Genomic DNA, 26,456 nt, shown 5'->3' with positions numbered 1-26,456 from the left:
TGTCAATCTCACCTTTGTATTGCATAAGCAAAGCTCCCAGCTGCATTGAGTTGAGTTTGAAACAAGCGGAACTCAAATTGGCCAAATCTTCGGGGGTGTATTTGACCGCTTGTAATAGATGGGCGCATTGGACGATTTTGGCCAGGTGGCATTCAGCTGCCAGTTCCAGTCCTTGTGACTCTGCCCATGCTTGGAGGTTACGCAGTCGATTGGCCAATTTGTTGCCAAAATTTCGTGTGCAAAGATTGCTGTTTGAGATCGCGTTCGTTAGCGCCTTTGCCGATATCCAATGGAAGAGTTGCGAGAAAAGCTGAAAAAATAGTGAATGATGAAACACACCCTACCAGCCGAAAGTTGGGATACCACTAAAAAAAGTGAACTGTCCCTATTGAAGGCGTTTTTGTTTGTTTGCCAATCTTAACAACAGTTTCTTCACAGAAATGCACCCCTTTAATCCCCCTTGGTACAGACCCCTTTTTACTGTTGTTAACGACACGGGGTTTAGTCGGGTACCGCTCAAAGTTGCTCGGATTTCTGGTGCTGTTAATAGCCTATTTATTATGCTGGTGACAATAACATCAGCATCTTCTTGCGGGGTGGTCACTTTTAGCCGTCCACTACAAGGGCGATCGCGAAAACTGCGCGTATGATTGAATCGATCAATGTTCGATTGTACACCTTCGAGGGAAACTTTCACTTTTTAGCAATTTGGCGATATGAAAATCCTTCCCCGTGTAAAGCGATCATTGCAATTCGTCTCATAACGCTAATTTCAATCCTTTTTGCCATTTTAAATTCTCTAAGCAGGTGGATCGTTAAAGAATTTGTCCACGAATTTTTTTGGAAAGGTTTCGGCGTGTTCTGCACTCGAGCACTCGTGGCAAAAAATCCAAATGTTCTTTCAGAACTATTTTAAATGTAAACAACCACAATTTATTTGAACGTGGATCATAAAAAATAGCAGGTGAGCGGTAAATCCCTTATTCCTGATAAGCGAAGAAAGACCTTTTTTACTCTTGACGTACCGATTCCAGTAGTCACAAAATATTGAGTGGATTTTTTGTCTGTTTTCACTTTAAAAATTAAATACTGACATAAAACAAATAAATAGCCGTATTTAGTAGCTGGTAAACAAAGTTGATAAATGATTATTCGTGATTAACCAAGTGTATCCAAACTTCTGGCCGGAGGCGTACGTTCCCCATAAAGATGATCAATGAATCGAAAGAGTTGAGAATTAAATATGATTGAATAATGTCTACCTCAATTACTGTCCTAATTGGCAGAATTTGGAGATTTAAGCACAAAGAGAGAAAGGAGGAGAGAGAGAGAGAGAGATACAGAGAGAGTTTAATATTAAATTTAACTTTTACTTCTCATGAAAACAAAACTTATTATTTTCAATGGTTACTATAAATAACTCAATATGTTCCCCGTTAATTACAGATTTTTGGGGAGGAGTAATGAAAGCCACTTTTTACTTAATCCCTTCTTACTTTTAATTAATTTAATTAAGCAGCATATGATAATGTTTTAGCCGCCATTACCACGGCTCACACTGCAGATAAATACTGTTAAAAGATATCCGACATGAATATGTCTGCGCGAAGCAAAAACAACAAAACGGGCGAGGGATATAACTAATTTCTCCTTACCTGTATAGTCAATGCGGCATTTACCCTACATTTTCGCAGTAGGTTCATCGCCCCACTCAAAATATTTATGACCTCTCTTGGATGATCGTCTCCGGTTACCGACATTAAATAGGCCATACCCGCGTTGAGTTCGTCTGTCAGGCAAGCGACCAAATTCTATGGAAAAAAAACTATTTTTATTGCTGTGTTGTCGAAAGCCTGTATGGTAAGACAAAAGAAAAGGATGGATAATTTTGTTTAACAAAAACTTCAGGGAAAGAATGGAAATCTCCTCGAAAAGAAACTGAACGTCACTGTGTTCTTTCTTTCCTGAAGATGGCTACCGTTGCCTCTTTGTTTAGGGAGGGTGAAAGGGGTTTCGAATCTATTGTGTATACCAGTATTAACTGGTTTAAACAATATCTGTTACCTGAAATGTTCGAACTGTTGCCGGGTGCTAATGATATGTTCAACTCCAAAGCGCAAATACTTCAAAATAATTATGACGTTTCCACGGCATTCATTTATTTAATACGTAACATCACCGCAAGTCAAAATCACAGCCGACTTATCGAAAAATGTTTTAATGGCTGAAGCTCATAGAGTTTCTGAGAAAAATACCATATGTAATACATGGCTGAAAAGGGAATTTTATGACGATTTCGAAAATATAGGTAATAGATATCGCGCCTATGTGAAAATCAAAAGTTTACCAATTGTCCTCTGAAAGTAAGGCTTTAACGGGAAAACTGGCAACACTGCTAAGCAGTTCTCAAAACAAGTGTTTCAATAATTTAAAACTTTCATTCCTCTAACTATAACCGTATAAGAGTTACCTGCAAAAAACGAAAACCGCCAAATTCGGTTTTTCCGGATATCTTCGTAACCATCGGGAATTTAGCCGGTATGAAAACAGATTATTAATTTGCTTTAAATTGCCCAACTTTTTCCCAATTTAGACCATTTTGTATCTATTACCGTTTTCGAGATCCCCATGCTGTTCATCCTTATCCGGGACAGACTGTTTATCACACGCGTATATCAAAAATCCAGGAAACGCTCCTTAATGACACGAAAATCTTGACGCATACGTTCTCCTAGCTCTTCACTCAAATCACCCAAGTTGTCAGAAAACTTGTCAAAATAACTATGAAGAATGTAAATTTTTGTACTGGTACTACATCCTACATTTTTTAATCGTAGCAGTGGATCTTCTAGGCCTCATTATCCGATTTTCTATTAACCAAAAATTTTGCATCACTACGACAAAAAGCCCTTCCAAGCATTTGATTCAGTATCAGTCATCGAATCTATGAAGTTGGCATCTTGCGTGAGTTGTCTGATTTGAGGACCATCAAAAGTATTTGCTTTTAACTTTTCCATTGTAAGGTGAAGAAATTTTCGGCAACTGTATGAGAAACAGCTCCAATTTTTATAAAAATTTTTGACAAACTGTTTCATTATGCCCAGTTTTATATGTAATGATGGCAAAATGATTTTGTCACGAGATACCAATGAATGGTGAATCATACTTTGTTTAGCAGGTCTCATATATTCTCTCCAAGGCCAATTCCTTCGTACTCAATGATTAGCTTTAGCTCTGCTATGTCAAAGATATATGAAACAAGGGAACTTAATGTACCCGCTTTGCTGACCAAGAAGGACGTTAACCATTTTCAAATCCACACAAATAACCCATTGATGTTCATGATACTTCAATTTTTTTCAAAATTAATGAAACATTACAATATTCCTCCTTCAATTTTGTACTGTGTGCAATAGACATCCCAGCGTAGGTAACAAAATGCATTTAAGGCTACGTTTTGAGCTGTCGACAAGCAAATGCCATTCGCTTGGTTGATGCTGCGCCAAACCCATTTTTATCAATAAATTTTTGATATCTAAACAGAATGCAATTTTGTCATCTTGGTCAAAAAACAGTGTCAGTTTTTTTCTTTTAACCGTAATGCCGATGATTTTTTAGAAAGATTTAGACCTCTTCCAAGATCGTCTAATTCGTTTTGCGAAGAAGGTTGAGATTTTTCATCTGATAAACTTTCAAAATCAGTATCAGCTTCTGTTGATGCAAAATCTACGTTTCCTTGTATTTCATGTTGAGATCCATTTTCAGTAACTGAAACTGAAGAAATTGGAACTCCAACCGAAAGTTATATGGAATGCTGCACAGATGTAGTATTTGGGCGCTGCCGTTTAGTTCGATTTCTACCGTGCGTGCCTTTTATATTCAAACAAAAAAAAATAACAATTGTCAGGGTAATTTTTTGTTTTTTTGCCAAATGGTTGGGATTCCAAATTTAAGCGTCCTCCTTTTTCCGCTTTTCCATAATCCCAAGTATTCAACGCACGATTTTCAAACACAATCAGGGTTCATCATTTCTATCCATCGTCAAGCCGAAATGTAGCAAATAGGTATTTTTAACGTACTCGGCGATGGTTTTTCTAAAATTTTTTTACACATGTTCACCGCATATGTAACAAAAATGTTTTTTTTTTTGTTATTTAAACAAGACCTCTTGAAACTACTCACAGTGCCAAAACTTTGCTTATGGTTGCAACACAGTGATTTCGCTTAAAACCTGCACGTTATTAGCAAGTAAATAAAAATAAGCAAAAAACAAATATTGAAGGATCTGGAGGTGTACAAAAAAAGAGGTTCAGAAATTTAAAAACGGCATGTTAGAAATAACTTTTATCAGTTATACAATTTCCGGCAACAGAGAAAAAGGTAAATTTTGCAAACCAGTGTAATTGATAGCTATCTGATATGTAACACAATTTACTTTTCCGTTTTTGATTTCTGCCCTTCGCATACTGTACTATAAAGGGTGATCTCATACTAACGGACTTCGATCGATCTCGACTAAATAGGCCGTTTACACAGTGTTTCCAATCCGATTCAACTAAATTAATTAAAACAGTATCCTTTTTTTATCTTTACGAGATTAGCTTACCTTGAAAGCTAGCTGTACAGCGTCGGCTAGCGTGTCCTGTGCTTGCAAAGAAAATGCGCTGATATGCCTGTCATTCTTTAGAAAATGAAGTAATTCGCTGGCATTGGCCAACCAAAAGGCTTGCGACGTGCTCTCCGTGCTTCTATCCTGTACCGTGTGCCGGATTAACATGGCGGCATGCTGAAGTAGTAAAGTCAATTTGTGGGCGCGTTCCGTTGGGGTCAGTTCCGGCCTGTAATGGGTCGACGCTCGATACCTGCAACAATGGGAAAAATTTCACCCACGTTTGCACATAGTCAACGAAAAATTTAGCCCAGGAAAAGCATGGAAAGTATGCACAAGTATGACCAAAGCAATAGAGAATTGTTTATAGAAATTACGCTTCGCCAGATGAGAAAAAACGTATGCATGCACAAATGGATATTTGATCTATCAAAACGCAGATAATCTCACGATTCCCCAATTCACTCGATTCGCTCTTGATAATGATGGAATGAAATGAAATTGGATAACGAAGGATTTTTTTTTTCATTGTTAACCTTTAATTTCTAATATCATGTTTTAAAAGCAAATGAATGGAGTTTCGTTTTGATTAAAATCGACTTTCTCCATTTAAATTCCTGACGAATATGTTGATGAATAAAACTTGAGTGTGTTGAAAAATGCGGTAATTACGCCGGCTATCATTGCATTAAGATTATTCTGAAGTTTAGCAATCAATTAAAGCCAACATTAAAAAATAATAGCAATAGCAAATTACCTGGCACATAAGTAGAGCGTATACGCTGGGGCTAGCCTAAATGTGGGTGTTGTAACGTCCAAGTGCGTAATGACTCTGGCCAAGAACTGCTCTTGAGGATCTTCGGGAAACTCCAGGACAGCCGGCAAAATTGGGTCCTGGCCGCGCGGATATCTATCCATACCACTTAACCTAAGAAAAATTGGCTATAAAGAGTCCCTCCAGTCCAAACATTCTATGAAAGTACTCTAATCCGTTAAAGAAAAACCTCGACCAATTTTTTTAAAACCAAAAAAGTACCTATTCTCCGACCTGCTATCGGACCCTAAAGACCTATTATCCTCTCGAGCCCCGCTATGTGTAGACACAGTCTCGACATTTCCGTCAATATCGAAAGTGGTTTCTATATTTTCTCTAGAACCTGACGCCTGTGTCGGACTTAGAGCTCTAGGCGATCGGCTAAATGAAAATAAAATAAGAAAAAAAAAATAAAACAAACAAATGAAAGCGGCGGTACAAAGGAAAAACACCTAAAATTCAACTTAAATTAAAAGCAAAGCCAAAAACTGAATTGAAATAAAGACTTCGAGTTGATTGGCTGATGTAAAAGTACTGTTCAGTCCTTTTTGCAATCGTTCAATTTCTGGAGAAGACGCTAAACTTGAAGTAGAAACTAGAAGCTCATGTTATTGCTGAAACTTTTATCGATACTCTCCGAGTTCCCATCCAGAGAAGCTTTTAACGTCGGTGCTTAGATTTGATTTAAATACTTAATAGAAATCACTGCGGCTTCCTAGCTTAAATTGTATTGATTTTCCGGCAGCAGCAACAATTCTGATATGCAACAACATAACATTATCATAAAAAACGCGTTTCAGAACACACCGAATTCGTTCCTCCCTGCATTTTGCGGAACGCTCTCTGCAGTTTAATTAAAATCCTTGCAACTTTTGAATAATTCACAAACAAATTTTGCACTCTCCCAAATTAGTAAAAAGAAATTTTAATATTCATGACACTAATTAACGAAACCGTTGCTTTACCTTTCGTATATGCGAGCCTGGTTGTCCAGGTTTCCGAGCGGGTGTCGCGTTCTATCCTCCTGAGTTGGATCGACAAATCTATAAATTGGAACCTAAGTGTTATTAATCATTTTAATAATTAAAGCTTTAATTGGTTTTTTTCTTATAGTACGGATGATCTACGGCAATTTGTCAGGTAACTTTTAATCTTAAAAGTGCTTTAGGACGATAAGGTAAACGTGACATTCGAAGGTGGAAGGTTTGGCACATACAGTCACTCCAAAAAAAGCGTTCGAACAGCCGAAAAAAATTCTGTAAACTGTATTTTTTCGCCCGATTTTGTGCAAATTTTGTATAATGAAAATTCAAACCCGAACTCAGTTCGCGTGCTCGAGCAACTTTTGAAAATGTAATTTTCAGGCTGTTTTTCAGGGTATTAAAAAAACCTCCTTTTTGGAAAGTTCTCGTGCGGTGGAAATTTTTCAATATCGTTTCAGTAATCTCGTAGATGGGATTGTTCTGCGCATATCCCGAAAATTTGACTAAAGTCGAACCACAAATACAGGAGTCGCAGCCTTTTAAAGTCGTCAAAAATGTCTAAATTTCACGATTTTGCGCGAAAACCGTCACTTTTTGGCGAATTTAGAAGGCTGCAACTCCTGTCTTTGTGATTCGACTTTAATCAAATTTTCGGGATATGCGCAGAACGATCCCATCTGCGAGATTACTAAAACGATATTGAAAAATTTCCATCGCACGAGAACTTTCCAAAACTGAGTTTGTTTTAACACTTTAAAAATTAAATTTTCAAAAGCTGCTCGAACACGCAAACTGCATTTAGTTTTGAATTTTTATTATACAAAATTTAAACAAAATTAGTCGAAAATTACGGCTTACAGAATTTTCTCCCGCTGTACGACTGCTTTTTTTCAGCGACTTTAAATGAAGCAACAGACACTTTTTTATTTTATTAAAATCCTTTGAATCGTGCGACTTTTCCGAGTTCTCACGTTTGCCTATTTGGCCAAAAAACCATCGACATCTTCACACCTACTTGTAGGTATTGCTGTTTCCGAACTTGACCAGACACCCATTAGTCAGAATGGTCGTCTGATGGATTCTCTGACCGTTGACGTAAGTATGAGCATCGGCGTGACAAGACGTGAGAGAGGTGACCCCGTCAGAGTTGGTGATGACGCAGTGACGTGGTTGAATGTGCGGACCGTAGAGCTGGAGGGCTATACCGTTGGCAGATCCAACCTGGAAGAAATTTCTAGTATCAAGAATCTTTGTTGAATATTAGAAATTTCGAGGTTGCCATTTCATCGAATTTTGTATGTGATTGTAGTTCTTCCGATTAAGCCGAACAACTAAGATTCCTTCAGGAGGAAATTGTGAATCTCCTGGCAACTTTTAGCAGTCAGACAATTACCATGGAAACGAAAAAAAAATGGAAAGGAACCCATATTCTTAAATTAAATCTGCTCTTCATACTTCAGATCAAGGTTTTCAACTTCGAACCTTTAAAACGCGTTCATCTCAGAAGACATGGTTTTACAGTTCATTGCAAAGGTTATCTAACAATTAACGGCCTATTAACGCTCGTTAATTATTAATAAGCGGCTTCATGAAATCCATTAAGTATACAAGATTAAAAATTTCTGATAAACTGTTACTAAGTGTATGGTTTCTTTTCACGCAATTGCCCTTTTCCTTACCACTCGACCACGAGTTAAGTTTACGTCGACTTGTCGCGAACTTCCATTTTATGGGTATGAAGTTTCAAGCATACTGTGACGACGTTATCATAATTTTTAACACGTTACCCAAGCCAGTAAAGTCTTGTGCTGATATCAGTGAAATTTGAAACACGGTGAAAATTTGATATTGAACAATGCAAAATTTAATCATGACTCTTTGCCGAAACGTACAGTGGCGGAGGAATGTAGAGCAACTTTGAAAAATTAACATAATTACAGTTTCAATAGTTATAAATGTTTAGATGTACGTTCAGTAAGAATCCAGTGTCCGTCCAAACACTTCTGAAAAAAAAAATATATTTTTATTTTTTTGTGAAATTTTATATTAACAATAGTATTTTTTGGTAGAAAAAGGTAGAGCAACTTATCAAATTCTAGTAAACAGTTACTTTGAAATATATCAAAACACCAATTTACGTTAAAAAAATTAAATATTCAACAAAACATCCATTGTTTTTTATTACAGCATCGCATCTTTTTGCCATAGACCTCAGCAATTTGGTCCATGCTTATCCGCGCGCCTTTTAAAGTAATAAACACTTCGTCCTGATTCCTATAGGTCCTATCTGCGATTTTCCGATCTAAGTTTCCCCAGAGGTCCTCAATGGGATTTAGATCGGGAGATTGCGAAGGCCATTCCAAAACGCGTATTCTCTTTCCCTCTCCTCAACTATCCTTTCGCATATTGGGACGTGTTTTTTGGACCGTTATCCTGTTGGAAAACCTGTCTTAAGGGCATAACATCGTCAGCATATGGCACCATTTGATTTTTCAAGATTTCTCTATATCGAAATCCATTCGTATGGCCATCTATTTTGTAAAGGGGGCCAACACCATACCATCATCGACCCACTTCCGTGCTTCACTGTAGGGCGGGTGTATTTCGGATTGCGTCTTTCACTTTTTTGGTGCTTCGCGTAGGCGATAGCATCACTATTAAGTAAACAAAAGCTTGATTTGTCGCTCCAGATCACTTTTTTTCCAACCCAGCTCCATCTAATGAAGATGTTGTCACGCAAAATTAAGTCGGTCACGTCTACTTCTTTCAGATAAAAGAGGTTTTTTTGGCTGGTCTTCTTCCGTAAAATTCGCCTTCAAGTAACTTGTTTTCCACTGCTCTAAATGTCATTTCAACACCGAGCTCATCAGAAATACGGCCCCCACTTCTGTTCGATCCTAGATATGGTTCGTTTTTTGCAGTTTTCGAAATTTGCTTATCTTGGTAACGATTGGTTGGTCCTGGGTCTGCCACGCTTCATTTTTAACATCAACATTCCCAGACACTAGAGATTGCCGGATGATTCAGCAAACAATGGATTTGTTTAAATTAAATGTTTTAGCAATATTTGCCTTCTTTCGGCCGCTTCCATTCAAGTTAACAACATGTTTTTTATTTCCATTGATGCATTTTTGCCTCGAGGCGTTTTGGTCAGCGATATTCCGCGAGTGAAATTAATTTTAAGGTAAATATTTACCGTAATCTGACAAGTTGCTTTATTTTTTCCAAAAAAAAACTATTAATACAAGTTCCACAGAAAAAATGAAAATAACGATTATTCTTGTAGGAGCATTTGGGTACATGCCGGCTGCATATCGAAGCTATGCCCGATTATTTACAACTAAAGCTCTAATTATATCAATTTTTCAAAAGTCGCTCTACGTTTTTCCGCTATCGCATGTCGATGCGACTGTCGCGGTAACTCTGTCGAGGAGATAATTTCCATCGAAACGGAGGAAATACTGGGAATTAGAGGTAAATTGTTAATTTCCTGTTGGACTCGACGCGAGGCTAGTTTCCATAGAAATTGCGAACTTGACCGATACTAATTCTCTATCGCGTTTCCATGGAAATTATCTTGCAGTTAAGGTTGACAGCACATCATTCACACCGCAATTTTACGCCTAATGGTCTTTTTCGAAGCAGCACTATCAATGCCCCTTCGTGAAATGGTCCCCTGAAAAAGTTCGGAAAAAGTAACAACAAAGGGGCACAATCCCCTCCTTTGGGGCATTCACTAATATAACTGTCACAAAAGTACGAAATTAATTATAACTCCGAGGATGGTGCGGATGTTTACCAGCAGTAGCACAGCAAATGCAGATAAATTTGTTTCGGTGTTGAAAGCGAGGCTCGGTATTATTTGTCCCGTTTCTTGTATTTGATGTGAGGCGCCGTTGTTAGATCTCTCGGGATTGCATTCGCGTGAAATGCACACCGCGTTTTATTCTTCTCCGAAAGTAAATAAATATGACGGCCCGAACAACACGGGACGAGTCCCGCAAAACTCCGGACATATGCCGAAGTTGCGGGACGTGGAAAAAGGATTTCGCATCCCGGTTCTACCAATTATTTCAGTTTTCTTTTCATTTAATGCAGGAAAAGTATAATTTCCTTCCTCCTTTAATTGCGACGAAACACGTGCGGCCGCCGTTACTCAGCTTTTTCGTTCGCCTTACGGATCGTTTAAGGAAATTTCGCAAAGACGTGGACGCGCGCTCGGCGTTAAATTTCTGGTTAATTAATTTATTTTTCGTACTTTTCCGAATTACACGCCTGTTTAATTAACCTACCTGGCAATTGCCACGCTAAAAACGGGGCACAACATACCCGATTATTCCTAACAAAACCGGATACCTTAGCGACTGATTTTCAATTAAAATTCCCCGGTTAGCGGTCATTCAAAACGTACTTTTAACAAATAAAATGCACAATATCGATCACAGACCGGAGTAAGACAGACTCGACTGTTGCTGGCACTATTAACTGAATGATTCCTTTCAAATTTAATTATAAAAATCAATTTAGATAAAACGCAGAGCTAAAAGCACCAAGGGCAATCTAACAGTGGCATATTGTTTTTAACAACGGCTCCCTAGGGAGAGCCATGAGTGTTCTGCTTCAACGCGTCACTCAATCCTGCTGATAAGGAATCCATAACGCTCGAAACTGAAACTGCACATCGAATCCAATAAGATAGAAACCCTGGTCTTTTGTTCCGAATAACTGGAAATCATTATCATGATAATCTACATACTTGCTGTAAACCATTTTCGCCCTGCAGTCACGCAGAACGCTAATTGTGACCTATTGTTTCCGCAAATAATGGGAAACAATGTGTTAGACGAACAATATCTCAAATACAGAAAGCTGGCAGCGTCTAATCTACTGTAATCTGTTACAAAATTAACGTCCAAATGAACAGTATGGAAAAGCGTTGAATTCTCGCTGGGATTATGCCTCTATAGGGAAAATGTGTAAGATACGGAGCGGCATGGGGAGGTGGGAATTGCATTATTAAACTGGTGGTTACTGGGCCAAGGGCATTAATTTTCATTTCAGACATTAATACGGTAAAATAATTAAATAACTTATTTGAGCTGATAAAAGATTTTAGAAACTATCTCTAGCTCTTCGCCCTCTGGCACGACACTAACGTCGATCCTTTACTGGAAAAGGGTGTTGCTCCTTTTCGTGCTTAGGGGGTAGAACGAACTGCCAAAGAAGGGGTCGTCCGTTACGTCACCAAACATCTTTGCCACGAATGGATGTGACATGGGTTATCGCATGCGCGAGAAGGAATCTCGAGAAAGAGTTTTATGTCGAATTCTCGCTGTACGCTTCAGCACAAGTGGTACTTCTTCCGAGGCGAGAGTACCATGAAAAAGTTTCAGCTGGTCAAATGGGAATTAATGACAGATAGATCCACCCAGAGCAGATATATACGCCGCACCGCAAAACTAACGCACATTTGAAATATTTACGCATTGTCGTTTTTGCGATTTTTGGAGAAAAGGTTTTGCGTTTGCTAAGGGGGATAACCGTCATTTTCGATAAATCTAACTTGACGAAATCCAATGAGGGGCCCAGCTAAGAGAATACGCGGGGCACAGCTAAGAGCGTACGCGGAGCACAAAAAATCACCTAATTTTTTACTCCTCACCGATATGATATTTCCATGTAAATATTGTTTTTTTTTATTAGCAATTGAGTAAAAAACCTAAAAGGTCGATGACAAAAAAACCATTGACGTTCTTTCTTCTTCAGCGAAACTGATCATTCGATACTCCGTTATGAAGCGTCATTTTGCCAAAGTTACAAGACTTAATTATTATTATTGCTGCGTGGTGCATTTCATATGAAACTGAGTGGGACGATTTCGAGTATTTTGCAAACAACCGTTGCTATATCATAAATAAACGTGTAAAAAAAAATGAAAAAGTTTTAAAAGCCATAAACAATAATTTAAAATCTCCAGCGCCCTTTATAAACATTTTCGAAAGCAAATTGTGCACTTTAAAAAGTTATGCGTTAATTTTGCAATGCAGCGCCTGCATCGGCCCAATATTTGACAAAAACAAGCAAAGTCCTCTTTGAGTTTGCACGTACTCACTAATTACCTCAAAATGTCGGGCGATGCAGTATTCTAAATAATAATGTAACTGAATGAGTTAAAAAAGCGTTTTCGTGCACTTCAATTTGGCAACGGCAAAGTAGGAATAAGTGGGGCGGGTCACGCTTGTCTTATATTTTCCGCATTTCTCCTGAAGTTTTCATTGAGGCCAAATTGCCGCAGCAGCAAATTACCACGAATTGCGGCGAAAAGAATGTTCAAGGTAAATATTTCCGACATATTTACCCTCACATTACTACCTACACCGGAATCCGACTAAAGACGAAGGAAATACATCCTCGAGATAGAAAAGAACAAAAATGAAGTTCATACATTACTCTAATTAGGTCTACGAGAAACCACATTTGAATCGAATTATCGATCAAATTTTTAGTATCTAACAATGAAAACAGGATCCCTCATATTTCCCGCAATAACATCGAAAGTAATGGTAATATCCTAGCAATGAATATTTCACTGCTACAGGTGATGGTCTGTAATATAAAAGATAATAGCAGCCCGTTCGATACTATTAAAAGGCAATATACAATAATGTTTTAACGCCTAACTGTAAAGGCTTACAAAAAGCTCGTGCAAACTTTTTGTAATACTTACGCGATATAAGAGCGCGGATAAAGGGCTTTTATGAATGCCTAAACTCACCTCCATGACGTCATTCACCAGCCTGACTGTCTTGTTAGTGTCCGCTGGATGAGGCGCTTGTCCATCTGGGCCCAATTCCAAGAGGAACGGGGCCGCGTCCGCTCTTTGGTCTCCCCGTACACCTCCAAGCGGTTTTTTCTTGCGTTTGCGGGGAGCACAGTCCGCTGGACGCCGTCGTACATGGAACATTATGGAGCCTAAAACCAAACAAAACTTAATTGTAGTTTGCTTTGATACAATCAATGACATTACTAATGGGAAAATCTGACCTATTTTCCTTGTGAATTTCTTCATTTTTAATATATATATATATAGATTTTTTTTTTTTTGAAGCAGCGCGCTTTACAAGGTGCGACTACTCGGCGAAAAACATTTTGGCAACTGGAAACGTGAGAAAATGCTGCAGGGTTCAAGTTTATTAACATATTTTACTAAAAATAGACCACATTGCGATGTTTCTCCGAAGTGAGGAATGAGCGGTTCTTTGTGTGTAACCTGTTTAGGCTGAAAGGTTAAAAATGAAACGCCAGAAGTGTTCCGTATGGAAAAAGAGTGTTAACCCTAAACAGGGAAATTTGGGTTGGAAATATGGGTATGAAAAAGTTGCAAAAATAGCGAAAAACTGATGAGTATTAATCCAAAATCGACCTGCCTCCTCTTACCTCATAAATAATTTTTTTGATCTATAATAGAATGTTTTTATTTTAAAATACCGCCTCGACTTCGGCCATGTGGCCCTTTGACTAAATCCATTTCGCATTTGCGCGATACGCAGACCAATTCTCTTAAATGGAAGAAAAACAGTTCCGTCAATACGTTAAAACTGTTCGACAAAGACATTTGTTACATTAGTGAGTGTAAAACTCGGAGGTGCAGCTGCGTTTGAGGTTTTTACATAGACACCAACTGTAAAGTTTATTTGTCCTCGCTTTAATCGGACTAAATACACAGACGAAAAATACTGCACCACCAAAACATCAAATTAATCCTGGAAAATATACAGAAACCGAAACGTTCTTCCTAATATTGTAATGCAAATTTTACTTCATAAATATGTAAATTCTATGCCAAATTCGATCATTCCGACGATATGAAGCGTCGCGTTTCCCAAACGCGTAATGCATGTAGAATTTTCCTCGTAATACTGAGGAAAACAGCTCTTTTGTTTTCCTTTCAGTGCATAATTTAAACCTAATTCGCAGGTGCCACTAAAATTTCCATCTTTGCATGTATATGTTTTAACAAGGTTTAATTCGGAAAAAAATAACATGAAGTAAAACCATTTCTGGAACGACACATGAAAAAATCGTGCCGATAGAACCTGATGCCGTGTGTGCAGTTGACACATACATGATTGTCAATTGATTTATGGACTAGCAGGTCCGTTTTCCTCGCTCTTTGCCTAGAATACATGGTACAGTAGGAAATGCAGATTTTCCGGCATGGTTTCATTAACGACCGCGGTGCATTTCACAAAAGGCCTGATGACGGTATTAGCGAATACGAAATTAAAAACACAAAGACGAATTTTTCTATGTTCATATGGATGCACTTTGCTAGATCGAGTCGACAATTTAAATTTTGATGAATGAATGCGAGCATGTAAATATATGCACATGACGTGATGTCTTTCTAATTGAAATGGATAGATGTTTTTTGTTTTTTGTATTTTTATGTGTTCTGCAATTTAGTTTCAATATAAAGCTAATTTTTTTTTATTTCAGCCTAATTTCAACTATTATTTTCCTTGAACCATTGTCCTGAAGCCTTTTTTTGAAAAAAGGCTAGAAATATATACATATATATATATATACAGGGTGTCTCTAAAAGGTCTGTACAAAATTCTACCACAGATTTCTGAGGTCAAAACATGACGATTTAACCCAATTTACCTTAGTCCAAAAGTGGACGGTTTTCGAAATACAAAATAAAAAATTTTAAAATAGTCTTCAGTTCTTATCCTTTTATTTAAATCTTCATGTTTTTATTTGTGCATACCAATTTTTTGTTACTTATTTAATTATTAATCTTTGTATGCAAGTCAATGGTGGTCATTTCGAGCATCTACTAAAAGTATAATTTTTTCGTTCTTATGTTTGGTATCTATGTTTTCAAGTAATTTGTAACCTATTTTTAAGTATTGATTTTTTTCGATCCAACTGTAAGAATTGATATGTAGTACATTAAAATTATTGTTCAAGACATGCAGCGAACTTTAAGCTTCAAATATCTCAAGAAGGAAGCCTCGTAGAAATTTTTAACAAGAGACCTTTTTTCCTTAAAAAATATAGGAAAACACAAGTTTAGTCATAAATAAATTTTATACCGGGTGATGAAAAAGTTATGCCCTTTTAAAGAGGGTTCATCGAGCGCTGACAACGCCCTCTACATTGTGCATCGAAAATGTAAACGGATTCTGATTTCTTATCCCCAAAAACCGCCCGATACGACATTTTGTGTAGATTACCAACCAAGAAATTAATTTTTTTGCTTTTTTTTGTTTTCACTTTGACGCCCTGTATTTCGAAGACCGTCCACTTTTGGACTAAGGTAAATTGGGTTAAATCGTCATGTTCTGACCTTAGAAATCTGTGATAGAATTTTGTACAGACCTTTTAGAGACACCCTGTATATTTCTCCACATATCTGCCGCTGCGACAAGAATTTTCGTGAAAGGTTTTTTCGATGATAAGTTTACACGTCCTGTCTAAATCAATGCCAGAAATCCACCCATACAATTATTACACACCCACGAACACAGTTCATTTATAAATCACTAGAGATGTTCTCGCTAAAGTGATCTCCATTAAAAAAAAAACCGTTTCGTAGCTGTGCCTCCTGTATTCGCTTACATGACTTCAAACCCAGTTTATTAATCGAATTCATTGGCTTGTGCCAAGTTTGCATTGGTGCTACAAATCTGGTTCGCTGAAGAGAGCGTGGGTTTGAAACCCACGCTCGACACCAACCGGTTCCTAAGGGAATAGAGCATTAGACTCTCCTATCTTCACGGGTTGTGCCGTCGTTTGATTTTCGAAAGTCTGGTGTCCGCCATCTACACTAGTTTGCTCCGAATTCCATTCCGAGTACCCGGCAGCTTTGCTCGGTCAGGTTTCTGAAGCCTGCATCGCTTGCATAAAAATTTTTCGAATTTTTACTGTAGAGGTACAAACTAGACGGAAACGCACACAATTATTCCTGCTTACTAAAATCTCCTAGAAATATCTCAAGGCATTTTCCCTTCGAAGATATCCCCCCAAAAGCAACCATGCTTAGTCATGCAACCCGATAATCTACAGTTTTATCAGTGCGTATAAAAATTCTGAAATATTTTCCTTAGATTATGTTTCCTTATTACTCCTTAGGGAGTTACGTTTATTTTTTCCAAGATAGTCGTTTGAGAAGTAAAGGGGAGAAGGGAATAAGAGAAAAAAATCGAGCAACAAAGAGGTGTGATTGTCAGAGGGTAGAGCGGTAACAACTACCATTATTATCATCAGGACTGTTGGAGGGTCAACACAAGAAAGCTGGAAGGAGAGAGAGATACAGGGTGTTGGTTAAATAAATTTCGCAAGTTTAACAAACGATTAAGAGCATAATTTTAAACAAAAAAAGTTCCGCACAACAGGGGTCTAAAACATAATAGTTGTTTAAAGAAAAAATTTTTAAGTTGGTAACCAAAAAGTTATGATACTCCCAAAATTTGAATAAAACGTTGAAAAACCTTCTTGATAGACTTTGATTGTGTGACGTGTAACGAAAAAATTAAAAATTATTCGGCGTTAACATTGTCGAAAGCAATTTGAAACTTAATCGAAACTAATAATACGACTGAAACGGTAAAAGTAATCTTCAGCGGCAACGCCGCACCGAACCCTGGTAATCTGACCCTTTAAAGGGTCGCCCAAGTTAACTTTGTGGGTGAAGCGATAAAGCATCGGACGCGCCGCGAACAGGTTAGTTCAGGTTATTTCGAGTGTCAATATCTGAGTGACGTAGCCATCTGCGTCGCCTTACTCTGTGGTCATCTGCACTTTATCCCATCTTATCCTGTTCAAAGAAGCCTGGCACCAATGGACAAGTGGTGCCCATTAGGGAGAAGGGACAAAATAAAACCGCCCTTAGATTTCACATTTATCCTGGACTCTATGTTATTCCATACGTTTAATACTTTAGTGCGACCTCGTTCTTCGTTCGAATGCTTCTTCTGTCATTACGCACAACACCTCACCCTCAAAGTTTATTTGGATGAGCCGGAGATGAATCTATTCCAAGCTAGTAACACCCACGTGAAAATGTGTTCTTTAGGTCTAGTTGTCGAGCACTTAAGTCTTAATTTCGAGGAGAGGGATAGGAAGAAATGGCCCTAATCATTGGCCTGTCAGATCTCCGGATTTTAATAATTCGGGGCTTTATTAAAATTAGGTCTACGCTGTTGAAATAAGGAATGAAAATCAGTTACGACAACGTATTTTCGCTGCCGTTGATCATATTAGGAATGGGCCAGGAATTTTTGATCGTGGACGGGAGAATTGGTTAAAACGCAGTACATGGACCCAGATGGCGGACATTTAATATGTTGAATGTAGTGCAAACAATAACAAATTTGTTTTTTTCATTATGATGTGGGTTGTATAAAATGTGTAACGTAACGTATTGTGCTAATTATAGAAGACCACAGTAATTTAGAGGTAAGCGGCTTTTCAAAACAGTAAAATCGCACAATGTTTACGTTTTAATCATAAAACCTTTCGAACCGAAAAAACCGGTGTAAATGCACCCCATCTAGTTCATGCGGCTACTTAGGGAGGTGTCAAAATGAAATAAACACGACGCGACGTTGCCAATTTTCAGAAGATGTTTTTTTTTTATTTTTCGGGGAAATGGTTGTATTTACGACCCCTTGTTATAGGGATTTTTTTTGTTCAAAATAGCGTTCCTAATCATCGGTCACACTCGCGAAACTTGTTTCACCAGCGCCCCGGCGTTCCCGATGAACTTAGTGCTGATACATCTAAGTAGATCAAACGGAACTCGGCTGGGCAAACGTCAATAAAACTAGAAGAATTACGCTGAAATCCACACGAATCAGCCGAATAAGAGCGGTTTTTTGCCTTCCAATTTGCTTTAAACTGGAAGAAAATCCGGCATTAAATCAACACGCCTAGCACATAATTAGCTCGTTTTTACCAAACATGATTGCACTTCTGGTAGAAGTTTCCCCGCTCTTTTTACACCTTATTTCATTCCTAACATTGTATGCAAATGGTGGATATCCAGGTCAGACATCTAATTGCGGTTTCATTGTTTCGAATTGCAAGTTTAATTTTGGACGTCTCTTGCGCTTAGTTTAATTGCCAGGTTAATTCTGTTATAATGGGGCGATTACCATTGCAATGATACATCGAATCCGGTGGTTGTTTTCTCGAGTTCGAAAGACCGATCGAACAAATAGTGCGTTCTTTTTTCATTTTCGAACACGGTGAATGAATTTTCGATTCGATTAAAGCCTTAACTCAACTGTACACCGCGTAACAATTTTCTATTAAGCCACCTCTATACCGAGCTATGTTGAATATAAATTTTTAATCAAACCAGTGAGGTTCATCCAATCCTGTTCTGAAGTAGGTACATATTGGATCATGCATAGTTTCCAATTTTCTTTACCCCGCCATTTAATGTTGGTATAACGACCAGAATAGCTTTTACGGGTTTACGGAAAATTGGATCGGGAATTTATTAGGCGCCGATAAAGATTTTATTATCAGGATTGCGGATTGAAAACAATGAGTCGCGTGAAAACGCCGTAACATCGTCACTTTCTAATTTTTTGAGGGATTTATCGCGAGTAATTTGTGGCATTAAAATCTCTTCAAGAAGTCCAAATTAACAAGACTCCCATTAACGGCTGCCACTGAAATCGAATTGTCGGGCAAAACCTTCGGGTGCTGCAGTGCTCGACCGTCGCAAACTCACAGTTATGATCAGAAATGTTTTAATTACCTAATTTTAGAAATTTCGAACGATGTCTTCGACACACTTATTTATAAATTAATTTGTTTTAATCAAAAGCTGGCGAACGCCGCAGTGCGTCAATATGATTTAGGCAACAGTCTTAATTTATTCATGATGAGAACGTGGCACGTTTCCCCGATTGGACCCCCGTGAATCGTGTTTACCAAAAAAAAGTTAATTCCCCATCGTTCAAACTGTTCACGAGACGGATTTGCTCTTCGAAAAGGTATTAAAATTTATTTTTATTTATTAGACTCGTTGTGCTCGAAACGGGTATACTTTCGGAAGTAGATGCTGATTGGAGGCGTCGGGGTGTAAAGTGATTTGGATAAAAAGTCAGCAAACGAAAAGGTTTGGTACACTCAAAGCGAGCGTTATGCCAGAACGGCTTCAGATTCACACATAACAGGATGAAACGCGTTTCAATACACACAAACGGTTTTTTTTTTTTAATTTTTTAATACATGCTCCGCATATTCCCAAAAGAGTTTTAAATGCAATGTTAACTTACCGATGGTATAACATTGTTTTTGAACGTAATAATGTTGACATTTCCTATCCTGACAAACAACCATTTTACTAATCAAACAAAACTGCAACACAATGGTTGAAACCGAACTTCACTCCCCTGGGGTAAACGACAAACTAAATAATGAAGACACCTGATCCTCTCGGGGCTCTCGAACCGATTCTTTTAAGGATAGATTTATACGTTCCGAGATAAGTTGCAGCAACATATAGATAAGTGCACCTTAAAAGTCTGAAGAACATAGAACAGATCTCTCCCAATATCAAGAATTTTAAGCAATAAAACCGACTGTTTTTCCTACGCCCACGGTTAATTGTTATAAATATCAAAAACTCTTAACAGAAATATGAACGAGATAACGGCTAATAATGGCCGGCATTAAAATGCCTCAGTAGCTTAAATCAGAAAGGGTCGAAATGCCATCGGGGTTTTGGTTGGAATGTCTCGGATGTAGACAGAAGACTTACAATCCCCGTGAAGTATCTACTTCCGGTACTTAAGATTATAGACAGTCGAAGGTATTTATAAAGCATCGAAAAATGAGCAACCACGAAAGTCCATTTAGATCTCAATTTATCGCCTGCTAAAAAAAAGCATATTTGCAACAAAAGATAGACTCGGAAAAGATATTTCGACATTTGTAAGCATCATTTCAAAGAATTTAATTTTCTGAAGTCAGAATGCGATTCATGCTGCGACCGAAGGATAACAATGAATATGCAAAATGCGAGTTTCTCGCTTTGCGAAAGTCAATCTTCCGGACGATCACATTTTCCCTCTTTCGTGCATTTCATCATCAAATATTTACGTAAATTTGTAACTTTCCGGGAAAAGAAATTGTTTATTTTGGTTAATTGAGAATTAATATTGGGAATTGCTTTTAGATATTTTTAGAGAGATTTACAATGTGTTTCAATTTAATAAGTCATTGCAATGAAGGCCAATTACGAGAAACGCACGTGCGAGACCTCAACCCTACACTAAACAAAGAGTACTGTGATTAAAATTCTAATTTAGAAATGTAAATAGAGCAATACATTTCCGGTGTACAAATATAGCAAACCGCCATTCAGCATCCTACATTTGTATACAAAATGTTATTCGTTTAATTTTACTGTGGTTGATGATTATTTTGGTAATGGCAGAGTTCACATGTTGGTGGATTCCAGAAAAAAATCTCTTTTTGTGCAGCTTCTGGGAAGGAAAAGGGACGCTTCAAGAAGGAGCGATATTCACATTTGAGTGGGCCATCATGAGCACCTTCAACGGTGCAACATAGGGAACTCGCATAACAGTGCATCTATTATTTATCCAAAATACACTACAACAACATCATTTTTTCTTCGACATATACGGTGTGACTCATTTGTGTTGGGGTCAGTTCGTAGAAAGTTTATTGGTGGTGAGATTTAGCCCGGATTTTTTTTTTAATGATAGAGCTTGATGAACTGAACATCTGCAGCAAAAATGGCCTGGTTGGCATAAAATTCAAGGTCCACTGTGACGGTTTCTAGGAGGAAAATTTTAAAAATTATCATATTAGCTATTTTTTAGAAAAAATCTATGCACACCACTGGATTGGCCACCTCTCAAAACGGGCTTGTACAAATTTTATCGAAAAATTTTGAGCGATAACGATTTTGTAGAAAAATTAAAAGTGCACCCTCAGTAGTTGTTTATTTTCAAAAATTCATAGTCGGCTGTGGCGATCGAGTGAAGTGTTCAACTGTCAAACAAACGCAACAAACGTCAACATCGATATCAGAACGTATTCGTGCTTAATGCGAATTAAATTATTAATCGTGATAATTATGGAAAAGTTGAGTGTAAGAGAAAAAACAGACATTGTTCGTGTTTTGTTGGCGACTACGTGGGGTCAGGAGCAGAAACTGAGGCAGAATGCAGAATTCGACATCAGACATCCAGATAGACCGGTAAGTCGAAGTAACGAGGCAAAATGGAAGTCATGAACTTTTCCCAAATAACAACCAACTTTTGCAATATTTTAACGACAATCCCCGAAATAGTGTTAGAGTGGCTAGTTTGGACCTTAATATACCTAGATAAAGCCTAAGAAGATGTAAGTAAGTACCCAGCGTGCATTTTTAATTCTTCCACAAAATCGTTATTACTCAAAATTTTTTTACTATTACTAAGCCCGTTTTGAGGGGTGGTCAATCCAGTGGCGCGCACAGATTTCTCTAAAAAAAATCGCTAATGTGGTTCATTAAAATTTTGCTCTTAGAAACTGTCATAGTAGGCCTTGAATTTTACGTCAACCAGGCCATTTTTGCCAAAAATGTGCAGCTTGTCAAGTTCCATAATTAAAAAAAAATCCGGGCTAAACCGTACAATTAATAAAATTTTTACAGATCGACCCCAAAACAAATGGGTCACGCCGTATGTATTAAAAATCATGTAATGCAGCTAAGTACATTAAATAGAAAACACACACACACTCTGACACCAATGTCTAGAAAATTTTAGTTGATTTTAGCCATAAATAGATAAATACAGAAAAGTGAAAAGATAGAATGTTAAACTAATCCTGTAATAACGGCAGATTCTCACCATAGAGGAAATTTGAGTTTTCTCAGTGAAAATGCGAGAGAGTGTTTCAATCTACAATGCAAATGCTCTTACAGTGAATTCTCATAATCTCAAAAATAATAAGGCGTAGCGCGATGCCATTGCCGAAAAATGCCTAATTACATTGGTGACGTTTTCGACCCCAATACGATCGCCTGGTTTCACTTAAGGTTCAGCTATTTTTTGGCTTTAATTTACATTTAAACTATTTTCTCAACGACATCCACGTGCGTCTTCCTGACAAACAATAGGACAAACCCAAAAACACAAAGTTAAATCACCGTAAGACAATAACGCCCACGACTACTGAACACGACATGCCTTCAATCTTTTTTTGAGCCATCAATTAGGTGGAGTAATGGGTTCGTGTTTTAAATGGACTTCGTCTTTAAATGCACATTATTATACAAGAAAGTAGCTAATAATTTGGTTAATACATGTGTGTCGCGAAATGTTTAACCTGAACTAGGAACGAATGGGTTAAAAGATCGTAGAAGTCGTTAGTAGTGGTAAAAGGAATATAAACAATGTTTTGTTATAAAAGTTTTGAATGTGTTTACACATTTAATGGGTCTGATGAGACTGCAGGAACTCTTTTAAGCAGGAGTACTAAGTGATTTATGTTCGACGGAATAGTTTATATAGGAATTGGTTTACACAGGAACGTAGGAATACAATAGTGATTAAAATCATGCGCTTAGACAAATCATTATTCTTCAAAGAATCCATTTTGGGAAGGGGGGCAGGGGACATACAGTTGTGGGCAAAAGTATTTAATATTTTTTTAAAACATTTTCTTAATGACCATTTTTATTTTCAGCTCCAAAGTTTGTTAATAAGGTAAAGGTGTGTGTTCCTCATTTCGCCGTATAATTTTGGGCTCAGGAATGTTATTTTTTTTTTAAATATCGTTAAAAACCATTCTTTTGTTGGACAAAAGTATGGATTACTACGTAGTGTTTTTGTTTCTGGGGGCATTGTCAGTTATTCAATCCGATTTTGTGGTGCATTTTTAACGAAACATGACAAAGAAAAAGTATTTTTCCGAATATTTTCGAAAGTCAATAATCCAAATGTCACGTGATCGCTACAACCACAAAGATGTGGCAAAGACGTTAAAAATCAGCTAAGGCGCCGTCTCCAAAATTTTAAGAAAATTTAACGCTTCTGGGGATGTAAAAATGGTCTAAAACTTGCACGTCCAAGAAAAACGAGCGCCACTACCAATCGATGGATTAAACAAATATCATCTGCAGATACTGGCAACTCCTTCAGGATTATAAAGCAAGAAGTTACTAACAATAATGAAATCAATATAAGCGATCACACTGTACGGCGTCGGTTGTGCGAAATGAGATTAGTAGGAAGGACTGCAGTGGAGAAGCCCTTAAGAAGCCCTTCATTTCTAAGACCAGAAGAGCCAAAACTAAATTTGCTAAGGAACATTTAGTTTGGTCCCCTTCAAAGTGGAGTATTCTTTTTTTTTTTAGTGATGAAACTGCAGTTCATATTTTTGATTCTGATGAGAAAAGTTATGTTCGTCGACCTGTGGGAATTAGGTTTGATCCCAATTGTTAAAAATCAATAGTGGAAAATGGTGGCAGCAGCATAATAACACAGGGATGTTTTTCTCGATTCAAAACTCGGGGAATTATCAATCGGTTTCAATACAAAGACACATTTAAAAACCACATGTTGCCATTTGCCTATGAAGATATGCCTTCGCTTTGGCGTTTCCAGCCGGATAATGACCTTGAACGTTCATTCCAATTAGTAAAAAATTGGCTGAATGATAATAACATTCCCGTGTTAAAGTGACCGTCTCAATCGCCGGATCTCAACCCGATTGAGCGTCTCTGGGAGTACTTAAAACGAAAAGTTCGAGACAAGAATGTGTCCAATCGGGATGAGTTGTGGAATGTCCTGTAGGAAGAATGGGTGAAGATGCCTATTTCCATTTGTGAAAATTTTATCGATTCTGTGCACAGTCGATGTCACGTTGCCCTAGACTGGAAAGGATATGCCACGAAATATTAGTTTATTTAAAGTTTTGTATTGATTATAATGACTTTTACGAAGTATTCCATTCTTTTGTCCAGCGTAATTTACCATTTTTGTTTATAACATTGTTAAATATATACTTGGGTTTTTGAGGATTACGCTTATTTTTTAATGATCAACTATTTTGATATAAAACTATGATGGATTTAAAAGATGCCATGGTTTTAGTAGTTATGGTAGTTTTGTCCACAACTCTATTTGCAGAATAGGATATATGAAAATTTCCATATAAATAAGGTGTTAACGCTTAGTTTCCCAACACAGCACATTCTATGAGAAATTTTCGTTCAAACCAATAAGTGTTTACTGAGTTTACCTACTTAACTTAGAGTTGACTTTACTTAGTTCCAGTCGAAAACGCCTTTAATTTCATTATTTGCCTTGTGACGCCGTCTAAAATGTTCAAGTAAATGTAATTTGACTCGCCTGTCTCGGTAAATTACTGGAGAGACAACTTGATTGTCGTATCTTCCTTTATTAGTATTTTCATTGTGTATGTTGAGGCAGGATAAGAGCACACATTCAGGCTTTTTCCTCTCACTCCATGAGCGTAATGCTTCACGCTTTAAAAACATGAGAAAATCTTAAATGCGGTCACTATCTGCCGACACATCTAAAAGTTATAAAGCAAGAAAAATAACATTGCATGAAATTTCACCTGGAACTGAAATGAAGATGGTTCGCAATAATGTGGAAGATGGCACGCAGCGAAAGCTTTTATGGTCACCTCGGGAATCCCGGAAGTCACAAAGTACCTTAAGCGGGAAAAATTTACAGGTTTCGTTTCTTAATTTTTTTTTTTTTAATTAGTTGTTCAATATCTTTATGATCTATATGCATATTAAGAAAATTGAACGTATCCTCGTCACAAGTCAAGGCGTCACGGCTGTAACCACCAGTGTTCAACCGATTTAACAATATCTGCTCAACAGAGAACCCCTTAAAGTGGACTCTTTAAACTGCAAATCTTATCATTTTAACGACAATGTACTTTTGAGAGCTTTCGAGGTTACTTGAGTAACCACAAAAAATCAGAAATAAGAAAGACATGCGAATATTAACGGTATAGAAATATAAAATTACGCGACAATGCTGTGCTAAATGTATATTTTTAACTCGTCTCTTAGAGAAATGTATTCATTAATACATACGTTACACAAAGATTAAAGTTATAGGTAAATGGTTAACGATCTAATTAAAATACCTACCCAACACCACCTCATAATCGCCGTTCCTCACTCTCTTCAACGACCTAAAGCTCATCATCTTGATATTCCGATCAGTCCTCGACAAAACCGGAATTTCTTCTATATTTTCATATCTCTATTATTTAGATTATTCGCGTTTTCCGAAAGCAGAATGATTGCTGCGATTTAAAATCCCCGTGTAAGCACTTCGATCAGAAACGTTGTGTCGTGCAATTTTACCAGTACAAGTAATGTCCTTGCGAAATAGTCTATAAAATGTTTCAGTTTGGCTTTTAGTGCCACTTTGTCAGGGGGATATTTACCAGATGAAAGTGGAATAATGATGGTATTGTTCACTGCATGCAAAGAAAACAGTAATTATGAATGGAAAAACACGTATCGACTGGGATAGGGCTTAATTACTCTGCGCTTGGAGGCAACAGTATTGTCACGGTATGGAAAGGAGTGCCCATTAGTGATCAATGTGCGAGTCACTTAGTTAATGACGGACTCAGATTATGGATTTTGCGGAGAAAAATTGAAAACAAACCGTAACGCCAGAAAAACAATTCTTGCAGGCTCAGGGGACCAAATTGCAATATTCCTGGATCTGGGAATCCTCCGTGCTCGATGCACGCCTTTTTTCAGGCAATATGGCACGTTTTTGCTTCAGGCAACGGTAAAACTCGTACAGATCTACATAGTTCGATCCAAAAATTCTGAGAAACTCATTAAATTTGGATATTGGATTTGGAGTGCGCTATTCTGGTCTCACACTAAACATGCCTAGATCTGAAATATTTATTTGTTTGGATATGGGAATACGTCAGCTGTCCACTGCGTGTTACAATACCTGAACTAAAAAGGATATACATTATGCATTTGTATTTATTT

The 26,456-nt window shown here is 37.5% G+C and overlaps 1 protein-coding gene across 5 annotated transcripts in view; it reads right to left on the bottom strand.

The window, feature by feature from the left end:
* Nucleotides 1–26,456, bottom strand: part of cno (adherens junction formation factor afadin) — a 69,914-nt gene that overhangs the window by 12,063 nt on the left and 31,395 nt on the right. For 4 of the 5 annotated variants that reach the window (XM_066291552.1, XM_066291548.1, XM_066291550.1 and 1 more), the window contains exons 8-15: nucleotides 13,182–13,378; nucleotides 7,422–7,627; nucleotides 6,389–6,466; nucleotides 5,646–5,804; nucleotides 5,367–5,537; nucleotides 4,607–4,862; nucleotides 1,656–1,811; nucleotides 13–310 (exon numbers count right to left, since the gene is read on the bottom strand). In XM_066291552.1, the coding sequence (XP_066147649.1) occupies nucleotides 13–310; nucleotides 1,656–1,811; nucleotides 4,607–4,862; nucleotides 5,367–5,537; nucleotides 5,646–5,804; nucleotides 6,389–6,466; nucleotides 7,422–7,627; nucleotides 13,182–13,378 (1,521 nt within the window). The remainder of the gene's footprint in view (nucleotides 1–12; nucleotides 311–1,655; nucleotides 1,812–4,606; nucleotides 4,863–5,366; nucleotides 5,538–5,645; nucleotides 5,805–6,388; nucleotides 6,467–7,421; nucleotides 7,628–13,181; nucleotides 13,379–26,456) is intronic. The other variant, XM_066291551.1, reaches the window with a different exon arrangement.

This window comes from Euwallacea fornicatus, chromosome 16 (assembly GCF_040115645.1).
Source record: "Euwallacea fornicatus isolate EFF26 chromosome 16, ASM4011564v1, whole genome shotgun sequence".
Lineage (NCBI taxonomy): Eukaryota > Metazoa > Arthropoda > Insecta > Coleoptera > Curculionidae > Euwallacea > Euwallacea fornicatus.
This window is presented reverse-complemented; position numbering and strand designations above follow the sequence as displayed.